We start from the raw sequence: 13938 nt of genomic DNA, 5'->3' as shown, positions 1-13938 counted from the left end.
GCAGGGAGGGGGTCAACCATGGCATTCAAAATGATCTTCTAGAGAGTTAAATGAGAATTCTGTGTGTGTGTGTGTGTGTGTGTGTGTGTGTGTGTGTGTGTGTGTGTACACATGTGTACTGCTCTGGATGTAAATGTGTGCAGAGGCCACAGGTCAACCTCTGGTTGTCTTGTGTTTTCAGTTATCTTTCACTTTTTTTCTGGTCTGTACATCAGTGACTTGTCTAGACAGGGTATCTGGTCAATGATTCCCTGGGATCCACCTGTCTCTATCTCCTGAGTGTAGGGACTGCAAATGGATTCCACCTTATGCATCTTTTTGACGTGGATCTAAGGAATTGAACTTAGGTCCTCATGCTTGCACAGCAAACACTTTACAGTCTGAACTGTCTCCCCAGTCCCTGCATATAATTCATTCTTTGTAATTTGACCCAGGAGCAGAGCTACTCATCCAGGGAACCCCAATTTATCCCTGTTCTGTGCAGCTGGTGGATATAATGCAAGAAAATCATTTGTCAGAGACAAATTCATCATTTGTCTCAGACAGTGAACTGAGCGAAGAAGCAAGTACCAGCTATAATGAGGGATCTGAGGTCATAGGTAAGGATGACTGAAAGCATTGTTCCAGGTTTCCAGGCAAGGGGCTTAGGCATGTCATCAGGGTCCATCTGGGATGCCAGATAGCCAGGGGGAGTCAGGAAACAAAAGAGGCCCAACCAAAGCCAACCTCCAGCTTAGCAGAAGGAACTTGGAAAATTGAAGGCAGAAATGAGAAGTGGAGATTGGTAAATGTTGAGGCCATGTTTGTTTTCCTAAAGAGAGAGAAGGCAGCTGAATATGGCAGGGTGGTGGTGGGGGGGGTCAGTAGGAGTGAAGAAGTGAAAAAAATTAGGGAACCAAAGTTATGTACAGTAAGAGATGGATGGGGAAACATTCCAAGTACCAAGTGGTCCATCACTAGGTACAGATGAAAAAGAGGAGTGATGGGCAGAGACAAGAAGAAAGCCGAGGAGGAAAACAGGAGGGAAAGAAAGAGACAGGTGAGGGTGTGAGGAAGGGAGAACCAGAATGAGGATGCAGACAGGATGCATGTCAGTGGCTGAGGGAACACCTCCATGGCAGTTGCTTAGGTCGTTGGTTCACAGCCTTGCAAGGAAGGAAGTTCAGCCTTGAGTTAACTCCTCCTAGTGTTCACACTCAGGAGTTCCCTGCCGTGTGTGCCTGCTATCTCCCATAAGATGCTGTGGGATATTGATCACACTGTGTGAAAATGTGTCACTGTTTTACTTCACCTACCTAAGGCACCTTTATTAAGCCACCTATTGGTTTAATAAAGAGCTGAATGGCCAATAGCTAGGCAGAAGAGGATAGGTGGGACTTCCAGGCACAGCTAGGAACTCTGGGGAGAATCTGAGAGGTGGGGGTTCACCAGCCAGATGCAGAGGAAGTTGAATGTACTTACTGAGGAGAGGTTAGGAGCCAAGGGGCAGAATGTAGATTAACATAAATGGGTTAAGTTTTCAGAGCTAGTTGGGGACAAACCTAAGATAAGGCCAAGATTTCATAATTAATAAGAAGTCTTTGTGTCATTGTTTAGGAGCTGGTGGTTTAAAGAAAGTCTGACTACACTAAGACGTTTAAGGACTTTCTTTCTTTTCTGTAGATTTCAGCGGTGAGGATACTGACGATGGAATCAGCTGCTCAGAAGAATCCACCTCTGGCATCTGCAAGCCAAGTAAGGAAGCCCAGAGAGCAAGACAGGCTGTGGACATCTGACTCTCAAGCCACTGTTTTATGATGGGTTTTGTTCTCTGTCTGTTCTGTGTGGTGGAGGGAAATTGTTGCATACAGTCTTGGGATTTAAGCTTGCCATTCAATGGATTCTATTAGTAGATATAGTCATCCATTGTTAACATGATATAAACAGGCAGGTGTGTGTGTGTGTGTGTGTGTGTGTGTGTGTTTGCACATGTACACCCAGCCATGTGTTCATGTGTACAAGTACTGGTGTGCACATTCATGGAGGTCAGAGGACAATCCCAGGTGTTGGTCCTTACCTTCCACTTTGTTTGAGACCTTGCCTCTTGTTCATTGATGCCTATGCCAGACTAGCTGGATCATAGGATTCCAGGGATTCTGTCTCAGCCTCCTGTCCTGCAGTATGAACCCTAGCATTACAGACCCATTCTGCAGTGTCTGGCTTCACATCTTGGGTTCTGGGGATCTGGAATCAGGTCCTTATGGTTGTACAACAAGCACTTCATAATTACTGAGCCGTCCATCCAGCCTCAATGGGTTTGTTTTTTAAAAAATAATTATCATGTTTATTAAGTGTTAGACTCATCCAGTGATTTCTATAGAGAGCAGAAAGATTTCCACTCCTTTATTAGGGGCTCATAATGTTCTCTTAGCAGAAACTTAGCCTAGAGTCCAAAGACAACTCATCCAGCTACCTTATATAGGCAGAAATAGAGGCTTGAGATAGAACATCCCGAAACCCAAAGTGCTGTTTCTAACCAAGGTCTTCATGGTTCATGGAGTTATTATTCAAAAGACTTTACAAATAATGTGCACTTCTTTCTTTACACTACCCTTAAAGTACAAATAGAACAGACATCAACATCCTTTTTGCCAGTTGAAAGAAACCCAATCACAGACGACATATGTCTCTGTCTTCTCCAAGGTCTAATGGAGTATTAGACTGGCATCCTAGGTTCTGAGTCTTTCCTTGAATAAATTGTGAGATAGGAAGGTTTCTGAGTGTGATGTCATGAGCCTGTAATCACAGCAGTCTGGGGATGGAGCCAGAAGGTTCAGGAGCTCAGGGTCATACTTGGATACACATGACTCCCTCTCAAAACAAGCAGGAGAGAGAAAGAGAGAGAGAGAGAGAGAGAGAGAGAGAGAGAGAGAGAGAGAGGTGGATAGGTTAGATTATCTCATGCTATCTGGGTTGTTTCAAGATTTAAGAGTCTACAGTGTCCCTTGGTAATTCCTTTCCTAGATCAAGATTTTAGGAAGCTGCATTTAGTTTCTTTCTTGGCTTTGTAGTTTACGGAGAATACAAGGATAGGATGCCTCTGTCCATTGATAATACTGAATATCATTATCTTAGAAAATCCACAGAGAATAATTTATGCTATTTACATATTAAGCAGATAAAATTGACCTAAGGGCAGGAGAGATGGCTCAGCAGTTAAAAGTACTTGCTGCTTTTGCAGAGAATTCAGGTTTAGTTATCAGCCCTCATGTTAGGTTAAATTGAGAAAGCTTAGGAAAATATGTTACATTTATTGATAGATAGAATCCATGCACAGTAATTACAGGTCAGAAATAAGGGTCCAGGCCATGCGGCATGTCTCACTGGTTCCAACTGTGGGCACAGCTATCAGCTCTGCTGACACTTCTTTCCAATGGGCGATGGAGAAGGTCAACAAGCCTCAGTTCTCTATTGCTTTAACAAGATTCTCCCACCATTCAAGAGAGTGAGTGATCCTCCCACCCCCGGGGGTTCTTATTGGGTCATATTTCTGCAGGGAAGACTACACCCATTGAGCCAAGCTGCTCCATACAATTGGCTAGTGCACAGAATTCCCACAACATTTCTCCCTTTTTGTCTAATCAGGAAGGAAGGTTCTAATCATGACATAATAAAAAAGAAAGGTAATAATCTTAACAAAAATGAAACTACATATAATAAGAACAACTATCAAATAAGAAATATATGTAGATGTCTAGATCATAGGTAATATGCAATTTTATAGAGATTAATCCAATAGTTGTCCTTTCCTGAAGAATCTAACTTTTGTACCTAATATGTCCTTAGCTAAGATTCAGGAGGATTATAACTGTAACTATCTAGTCTTCAATCCCATCAAATACGCAAAAAGGAAAACATTACCTGAGTAAGCAGGAAGTACAGGCATGAAACTTGCAAAAAAATGCAAGAAATGACAGAAATAACTGGCTGCCTAGACAGTCACCCAAGGTTCTCTGTAACATAGGGGCATCCAGCTTTGTCTTATAGGCCTAGAATATCAGACAGACCCCTTTCAGAAGCAGGAAAATTTGGAGGACTGTCCTATCCTGTCTTGGCAAAGTTCAGCAGTCACTTTTCTTTGTGTCTTGCTTGTCCTGATTGGACAGCATAGTTATTTTCAGCAGTCTATGCAAGGGCAGTTTCTTGCCCAGTAGGCCAGTTTTGCTAAAAGGAAAACAAACTCCATGTAAAGTGTCTTTAGTGCCCATCATCCTCTCGGGAGTAGATCAGTGCTGCCAGGAGCAGTTGTGTCTCACATCAAAAGAATTCTAAGTTATTAAAAACATTTACATATCCTGTAAGTCCTTGAAGTGTTTGAAGATCATTTATCTATTTGGAACATATATCTGCACACATAAAAAACCTAACTAACATGACTATAAGTATGACAAACATGGGTGACTATCAATTAACCTGTAATTTTTTTGTTTGCTTGTTTTTTGAAACAGGGTTTCTCTGTGTAGCTTGTCCTGGAACTCACTCTGTAGACCAGGCTGGCCTCAAACTCACAGAGATCTGCCTGCCTCTGCCTCATGAGTGCTGGGATTAAAGTTGTGCACCTGGCTTAACTTGTAATTCTTATTAACCTATATAGGTTAAGGACTAAAGCTTCACATTATATAAATATGCAAACTGTAGAAGTAATAGCTTATATAATAATAGAAATAGATATACAGTATGAAATATGAGACAGAGACTCTGTAAGGACAATAACCTTGAAATTGTGACAATATACAAAAATGTCTTGACCAGAGGTACAAACGTATAACACAATATGACAAAAACCCTTAAATATCCTAAACAGATGTAGAAACATATGCACAGTATAACAAAAATAATTTTATACTTGTATCAATATGCAAAAGTATTTTAAACAGGAGTAGGAATATATATACACAATATAACAAAAATAATTTTACATTTGTATCAATATGCAAAAATACCTGAGACAGGAATAACTGTCTAAAAGAAAAATAACTTTGAATTTGTATCAATATGCAAGAATTATTTAAAACTGATAGTCCACTTTTTAATCCTATTATATCTAGGCCTCCATTTTTCTATTCCAAACAAGATCCCTGAGGTAATCTCTATTGTTCTGGCTCCAGCCCTATAACAACTTATTATCTCCTACAGATCACAATTATTCATAACTCTGAGAAAAACCAAAAACCATCTACCCCACCTTTTGGGAAAGCGGGCATCATGTTCTTAGAATTACTTCCCGCTGTCTGGGTGGCAACGGTATCTCTATGGAACCCTGTAAGAACTAAAACAATAGTTAAGTCTTAGGAGGACAAGCTGTAACATTTGTAGCCAGGCTCTGAGTAAGGGGTAAAGCTTATCTGAAGTTCTGGCTGAAGTGGTACAAGGGGATGGGCGGGCCATCTCAGCTCGACACCTTGGAATTGTATTAAGCAGTTTGTAGTCCAAAACCTTATCTTTGGGTAATTTTTTTTTTTTTTTGCTCAATTGCATTAATACAATCCAGGTAGAATTGTTGTTGTGAGTCCCAATCATCTTTTTGGAGACTTTCTTCTCAGAGATTGCTGTTAGGAAAATGTAAACATTATTAATGTGAAAATGGAAAGTTTACATTTTAAGATAGTATTATAGCTAAAGAAAAGTTTTAAAGACTCAAAATACATTTGAGGAGGAAGAGATTTGTGACAACAATAGTCCCTAGATTTTGGTTTTCTTCTGTCCCACACTAGGTGATCCTTCTGATATGAGACAGAGACTCTGAATTTTCTTTTAACACCATGCTTGGGTTTAGAGAAGGAGTGAGTCACACTCCAACTCCAAAGCCAGGTTTAGTTTTTGATTGAGTCAGGACAACAAATATTTTCAGGGGTAAAGCGATGTTACCCTGTAGAAGTAATTACACCATCATCCAGATTGTTTCTTTTCTCTTGGTAACTTTTTAAGGACAGTTCTCCCTTCTTTAGATGTCTATCTGTCCAAAGGTCCTCGATGGCCTTCAGATGAATGGTTTTATTCTATTCCCGGTCCCAACTCTAATTTGGTGACTTTTTTCTTCCCACATGTTGAGTCTCCACATCAGTTGATGAACAATCACTTCTCCTAATCAAGAGGTCTCTCGTGTTCGAAGCAAATCTTTATTACTTTTAATGATATCAATGGCTTTGTTTCTCCTGTTAAACAAAAGCAAACCCCTTCCCCAACGTAATGCATATCCTGGTTTCCATTCTGAGGTCAACACATTTCTAAAGTACACAGGCTGATTTAACTTAGTAGTATTTTTATTATCTGATGTCTTTCTGCAGCTGTCATTCCCTTCTCATTAGCATTTTAAAATTTTAAAGTAAATAAGGCATAATGCAATCTATCTCTGAGGTTCTTTATTACCTCTTTCTGCTTATTTAACATTTCTTTTAAAGTGAGATTAGATCTTCCTGTAACTGATTGTCCTGTTGGATTGTGTGGTATACCTGTAATATGCTTTATATTGTAATATGCAAAAACTGTTTTATTTTACTAGAGACATATGCTGGAGCATTGTCAGTTTTAATTTGTACAGGTATTCCCATGATGGTCATGACTTCTAATGGCCAGGCAATTACAGAATTAGCCTTTTCAGAATTCAAAGTAACCCATTGAAATCCTTAATATATATCCATGCTATAGTGTACATATTTTAATTTTTCAAAATCTGCAAAATGAAACACACCCATTTGCCAAATCTCATTTCTTTGAGTACCCTTATAGTAACTTCTTGCAGGTAGTGGAGTTTGATTATACAAGGAACAAGCAGGACATTTTCTTATAATTTCCTTGGCTTGTTGCCAAGTGATGGAAAAATCCTTTTCAAGCCCTTACTATATTGACTTGGTGTTTTTCATGAAATTTTTTTTAAAGATTTATTTATTTATCATTTATACAGTGCAGGCCAGAAGAGGGCACCAGATCACATTACAGATGGTTGTGAGCCACCATGTGGTTGTTGGGAATTGAACTCAGAACCTCTGGCAGAACAGTCAGTGCTCTTAACCCCTGAGCCATCTCTCCAGCCCCTTTTCATGAAATTTTGAGGCCTCCAGCACATTTGCTATTAATAACTGATCAGTCTCATCATTACCTTGTGCTACAGGGTGTGGTAGACCTGTACGGGATCTGATATGTGTAATATATGTGGGATTATTTCTATTCTTGACTATTTCCTGTAATCATATAAACAACAAAATGATTCATCAGGAATATGGTCACCGGTTTCAATGTGTAAAACAACACTTTCTGCTTATTGAGAGTCGGTAACTATATTAAGAGGTCCCATTAACACAACGCGAATAGCATATAATTCTGACTCAGGAAAGGAGAGAGACAGCAAACCAGATGAAAGGTGCACGATGACACCACCTCTTTGGGTGCCCCCTTCCATCCCCGTCTACCATAGATGCCTCAAAGAGCACAACAAAATTTGAGTTATTTTAGCCCATCTATAAAATTCCAAAGCCATTATATAATAGAACTATCTCTTCAAAATATTCCTAGGTAAATTACTGAACAGTGGCTGATGTGGCCAGCAAATTTGAGAGCCAGGATTCTGCCCCACAAGGCTCCAGTCACTCGCTATCCAAGGAGTTCAGAGGATGGGAGCAGAGTGTGTTGTTATCTATAAGCAACTAATCATTCATAAAAGACCTTCAAGTGTAACAAATCCATGGCAAAGCCCAATGCATTTTAGTTGCAGAAACGAGATACTAAAGGGGTGGAGGGAAGGCTGTGCACAGCTCTAGAATGAAGTGAAATGTGTCCCTGCAGGTCCGAGAAATCCCAGACAACACAATGTGGACTTTAGCAGTCCTGAGCTTCCAGTGACTTGTGGTACTGCTAAGGGGACTCTGTATAAGAAGAAATTTGAGCAAGGTGAGTTTCCAGATCTTCCGTGCTCTTCACCTGAACAATGGCAGGGTGTAGGGATCTGGCACCTGTGTTGGGGGTGTCTCATCCCAGATCTAGTTTGAGAACACAGAACACAGGCAATGTTACACCCATTACTGAAATGAAAGGTTAACAATGAGAAGGGGGCATGAGAACAGGTCCCGAGGACCCAGAAACCCTTGGTCTTCCTCTCCTAGTGGGGACACACAGAGTGCAATTAATTACCTCAGAAACAAAAGTGTGGAAGGTTTTCTTCGAAGGGGCTGCCTCAGACCAGGACCTGAGCTTCTGTCAGCAATGAGTTATGCAGGTACCTCTCTGCACAGCGCACACCAAATCCAGATACCCACAGGGAAAGTGGTTCGTGTGTGTGAAATGAACTGTGTGTAAATAATTTCAGCATGGAGAAGTTACTCGGGTGTTTCAGGGAGTGACAGAAGCTCTCCCCAAAGGCACATTCGCAGACCCCAGCCAAAGGCCAATTATGCCAGATGGTATTTCTCAGGAGAGTCTCAGGCCTGCTGTGTTTATTCTTTTCTTCACTAAACCCCAGAGAGACAGCAGGAATGAGGGCATTTCCCATGTTTTTCTTTTTCCCTTTCTTGTAGCACTGGGATTAAACCCAGGGCCTTGTGCATGTGAGGCAAACTCTCTGTCACTGAGCTGCACCCAAAGCTGCAGTTGTGCCTATTTAAATATCATGCATCTGTACAGAGCCTCCCCTTCCAGCTGTGAAAAAGGCCGATAAGATGCCCACTTAGCATCTCATACCAGAGAAAGCACCAACACACCTGGAAGGGAAATGATATGCCTGAGGAAGTCAGCGTTAACCTTGTGGGTCCATTAGCTGTAACTTCTGGCAAACTTTAGGCTGAGTAAGAAAAAGACGGGGTTTTGAATTGGAATTTGAATACATTCAAACTTCAGCTTTCTTGTTGTATTAGTCCAGTGATCCTTGCTCTATTGACTATTCAAGTCAGGCTACTCTATAAACTTGCAGATTTAGAGGCTAAAAAGCCCAAGAACAGGCAACCTCATATATTGGCTTTGGTGAGAGACTGATGGCAGGTGGCATCGTGGCAGGAGCACCACACGTCGGAGAAGAGATCACATCATAAGAAGGCAGCAGACAGTGATTGGGGTCCCATGAGAACTATCTTAACCCCTAAGGCAGCACCCTCAATGTTGTAGCGCCGCCTCGCATACCACCAAGTCATGGACCAGGTTCTCAATATATGAACCCTGGAGGCAAGGCACTCAAACCATAGCTCAGCCACAGTCAGTTTCTCTGTCCTGCGCATCAGACTCTCTAATGCTGAACTTCCTCTTATGAGATGAGAATAAAGCCTCTCTTATAATATTGCTATTAGAAAAAAAGACAATAGACATTGGGTGTTGTGAAAATGACAGTTGAAACAGTACAGGACCACTGGTCGTCTCTCACGACTGTCCTTCCTTTCCACAGCACAGTTCTTTGTTTAAGATTGATTTTTATTTTCTGACGACGAGTGTTTGACTGCATTTGTGTCTATGCGCTGAGTGTGCCAGGTGGCCATGGAGACCAGAAGAGGACATCAGAGCTGGAGTTACAGATGACTGTGAGCCACTGTGTTCTCTGAGAACTGAACCTGGGTCTTCTGCAAAAGCAGCAGCCATCACCCTAGCCCCAATATGGTTCTTTAGTTACCAACAAATAAGTGTTTCCCCTATGATTTGACTGCCTACATATAATGTAGCTATTCCCTGTAGATAACATTTCCAAAGTCAGTTCTAACATCAATTAGCATGAGGCTAGAGTATGAGAAATAACCACCTGTCATGAGCAGGAAGAAGACTGTCGTAGCAGTAGCTGTGGTGACAGCTTCCTCATGGCTGGATTCACACGAGCCCAGCAGGGAGATTTCTGCCCTCATACACCTTTCTGAAATGCAAGCTGGCCCCACACTGGGTCACAGTAAAAGGAAGAGAAACAATCCTGGTTATGTTCTAGAGACACCCTCCCCACCCCTTTTTTTAATCTTTTAACATTACAGTAGAATGCTTTTAAAGGTGATGTCAAAGACTGGAGAGACCAATTTGTTACAAAGTGCACTGGCTGCTTTTCCAGAGGATCCAGGTTCAATTCCCAGCATCACATGGTGGCTCACAGCCATCTAGAACTACAGTTTCAGGAGATCCAATGCCCTTTTCCGGCTTCTGTGGGCAGTAAGCACAGATGCCGTGCACAGGCACACGTGCAGACAGAACACCAGTACGCATAAAATAAATGAGTTCTTTTTAGAAAGTGTAAAGGGTAATGTCAGAGGTCGTCCTTCTCTGACCTTGCCCATCAGATGCCCATCAGTGCGTCCCCTGATGACTGAGAGGGAAAGGCACACCACCCTCCTGAGACTAAACCTGAGCCATAGATCCAGATGATGATGGACAAAGAGCAGGTGTTTTTGTAGCTGATTCTCCTAGTTTGTCTTGGTCTTACAGGCACCGGTGAAAAGAGTATTCTGAGTGAGACTGGAGAATGGCTCACTCTCAGAGAGTTTGAAATCAAAGGAAGGCGTGGAAATTCCAAGAAATGGAAGCAAAGCATCCGTAGCAATGGAAGGACCCTGAAAGAACTGATAGAGGTATTCTGGTGGCAGATAGCTTCCATGGTTCCTGGGTAAGATGCGGATTAAAAGCTTCTTTGTGACAGGCAGCTTCAATTATTCTGGGGTAAGACAACACATTAGAAGCTCTTTCAGTGTGACCTGTAGCTTCAACTGTCATAACTCACTGGTTCCAGCTGTTAGCAGAATGTCTTTGTCCACAATACCTTCTTCATGGTTCTTTTTTTTTTTTTTTTTTTTTTTTTTTTGGTTTTTTGAGACAGGGTTTCTCTGTGTAGCTTTGGAGCCTATTCTGGCACTCGTTCTGGAGACCAGGCTGGCCTTGAACTCACAGAGAGCTGCCTGCCTCTGCCTCTGCCTCTGCCTCTGCCTCTGCCTCTGCCTCTGCCTCTGCCTCTGCCTCTGCCTCCCAAGTGCTGGGATTAAAGGAGTGTGCCACCAATGCCCAGCTCATGGTTCTTCTTAGCCAGGCTCCATGGCACAGGTGGTTGCCCGCATGTCACTCAGGTGTTACCTTGGCTGGCTTGTATTACAGCTCAGTCCTCTAAAATGTGCTAACTTGCAACCTTCAGATGGTAGGAAAAAAGACTGTGACCTTTACCATTGACTAGTTGCATAAAATTTGGCAGCATGGATATAATTTAAATTTAATTTAACTATAATTTAAACTTGGAGTGACAGTGATGAAAATGATAACCTGATTCCATATCTGAAAATAACGCATCCATGTGGATGCCTGAGTTACAGAATGTTCCAGCAGTACTTCTTTCTGTAGTCACCTTACACTTGTTCTTGAATAGCTGAGTGTGGTGGGCCAAACCTCTAATCCCAGCATTTGTGAGAGTGAGGCAGGGAGATTGCTCAGAGCTCAAGGCTGGTCCAGACTCTGTAGTGAGTTCCAGGACAGCTTAGGTTATAGACTGAGATCTTCCTCAACTCCATCTACCCAAAAAACAAGAGTAAGTAAAAGAAAAATAATTTTGAAATAAGTTCTTTGCTCTTTACTTATATTAACCCCTGAAATGGGAAAATCGGGAGGTTTCCTTGGTAACTGAACCATTTCTTTTGACTTAGGGTCTTATATCTCAGATGGCCTCTCCTTGTGTCTTTCTCACAAAAGCAAAAATGTTTGCTCATCCAGTATCAACTGGGCTTCATCTAAAGTCATGGGGAGTACAGGTGTGAGCCCCTGGCCAAGGCAAGGCTGCCCCTTCATATAGTACCTATAGTCACTACTGTGAGGAGAGGTGTCTGCAGGAAATGATGCTGTAGCTAAGGAGTGGGGTGGCTATTTCTGGGTTTCAGATTAAAAACCATGTCATGGAACAGTCCTCACTGAGCTGGGTCATAGAGGACAATTCTGAAAAGTCTAGAAAGGGGCTTTCTGCACGAGGAATGAGAAACCAGACCTCAGTGTGTCAAGAAAGCTATAAGCCATCGAGTGGCATCCCTTGCCTGAGCTCACTGTGAAAATCACCAGGCCAGAAAAACGGGGTCTGTAAATGGAGTTCTTAACTGGTCTAGATAATAAAAAGCTGCAATCAGATATAGAGGGAAATGCTGAGAAATCATAGAGAAGGAATTAGCCACAGCACACCTTACCTCCTAAGCATCTTTGCAGAGAAGAGGGTGATTTCCTGTTTCTCCCTGCTTATATCCTGTTTCTGCCTAGCTGTGTCACTTCCTGTCTATTTGTACAGACCTCCAGACCTCTATGGTTAGTTAGTGGCAAGCTCCATTCTCTGACCCCAAGACAGGCTTTATTTGTGCAAGAAAGATACCATACCACCACAGAGGTCTAGATGTTTCCTTGACTCACTGGGGGGACACCATAGGAGTAATTTCCATGTATGTAACAATGATACATTCAGACATAAATATCTAGAAGGCAGATAGAAATACCTAACTCACAAACTGAAAACAAAGACCTCCCCATCATTAACTTTCTGTCTTTCAGGATGGATATCTACCATGCCTCCCAAGGAAAAGAAGAAAGGTAATTATCTCAATACCTCCTGCCATGATATCTGAGGCTTTTGTTTACAAATTGTTTGTTTTCCATCCTTGCGGCCTTCTACGTTTAAAAAATAACCAATTTGGATTTGACCAAATTTGAATTTATTCTATGGGACTCATGTAGTTGTGGTTTTACCCAGTGTAAAAGGTAAAGGCAGCTTTGAGAATCAAAATATTTGAGATAGAGATGGGAACAACTCGGGAACTATCACATGAGTGATCTCTTCTGTCTTTCAGAAGGAAAACCCAAAGTCTGAGGAGCAGTGCAGTCAGGATCTGTCTCAGGTTCAGTGGATCACCCCTTTGGTCTGAACATTAGTAGATTTTTTTTCAAGACAGAGTTTCTCTATGTAGCCCTGGTTGTTCTGGAACTTGCTCTGTAGACCTTGAACTCAGAGATCCGCCTGCCTCTACCTCCTGAGTTCTGGGATTAAAGGCATGCCCATCACTACCCAACATACTAGAAAATTCTTGGTCAAACAAAATGTTAAACCAAACAAATTCTTAACACAAACTCTCCAGGAAATCTGGGACACCATGAAAAGCCCAAACCTAAGAATAATGGGAATAGAAGAAGTCTGTTTCAAAGGGATAGAAAATATATTCAACAAAATCATAGAAGAAAACTTTCCTAACCTAAAGAAGGACATACCTATGAAAGTACAAGAAGCTTAGAGAACACCAAATAGACTGGACTAAAAAAAGTCCGTTTGCCACATAATAGTTAAAACAGTAAACATATAGTATAAAAAAGAATATTAAGAGCTGCAAAGGAAAAAGGCCAAGTGACATATAAAGTCATCTATAAGAATTACACCTGACTTCTCAATGGAAACAATGAAAGCTAGAAGGTCATGGACAGGCATTATGCAGACATTAAGAGACCACAGATGCTGGCCCAGACAACTATACCCCACAAAGCTTTCAATCGCCATAGATGGAGAAAACAAGAGAGTCCACAACAAAACCAGATTTAAATAATACCTATGCACAGATCCAGTCCTACAGAAAGTACTAGAAGGAAAACTCCAACTCAAGGAAGTTAGCTATACCCACAAAAACACAGGCAATAGAAAATCCCACACCAGCAAATCCCAAAGAAGGAAAATGCACATACAACATCACAAAAAATAACAGGATCTAGCAATCATTGGTCATTGATATCCCTTAATATCAATGGATTCAATTATCCTATAAAAAGACACAAGCTAGCAGAATGGATATGAAGACAGAATCCATCCTTCTGCTGCATGCAAGAAACACACCTCATTTTCAAAGACAGACATTATCTCAGAGTAAAGGGTTGGGAAATGACCAGCAGGTCCAGTTATTCCAGGGTCTGAAGAGGTACTGCCTGAAATCATGGGCGAGAGAAAGA

General features: G+C 41.6%; 1 protein-coding gene across 3 annotated transcripts in view; it reads left to right on the top strand.

The window, feature by feature from the left end:
* The window catches only part of LOC103162656 (nuclear autoantigen Sp-100-like), a 58771-nt gene that overhangs the window by 32958 nt on the left and 11875 nt on the right, over positions 1–13938 (top strand). For 2 of the 3 annotated variants that reach the window (XM_027397432.2, XM_035441088.1), the window contains exons 12-16: positions 435–599; positions 1663–1734; positions 7822–7926; positions 10420–10562; positions 12502–12540. In XM_027397432.2, coding sequence (XP_027253233.1) covers positions 435–599; positions 1663–1734; positions 7822–7926; positions 10420–10562; positions 12502–12540 — 524 coding nt within the window. Of the gene's footprint in view, positions 1–434; positions 600–1662; positions 1735–7821; positions 7927–10419; positions 10563–12501; positions 12541–12797; positions 12846–13938 lie in introns of all 3 variants that reach the window. The other variant, XM_035441089.1, reaches the window with a different exon arrangement.

This window comes from Cricetulus griseus, chromosome 2, assembly GCF_003668045.3.
Source record: "Cricetulus griseus strain 17A/GY chromosome 2, alternate assembly CriGri-PICRH-1.0, whole genome shotgun sequence".
Classification (NCBI taxonomy): Eukaryota; Metazoa; Chordata; class Mammalia; order Rodentia; family Cricetidae; genus Cricetulus; species Cricetulus griseus.
This window is presented reverse-complemented; position numbering and strand designations above follow the sequence as displayed.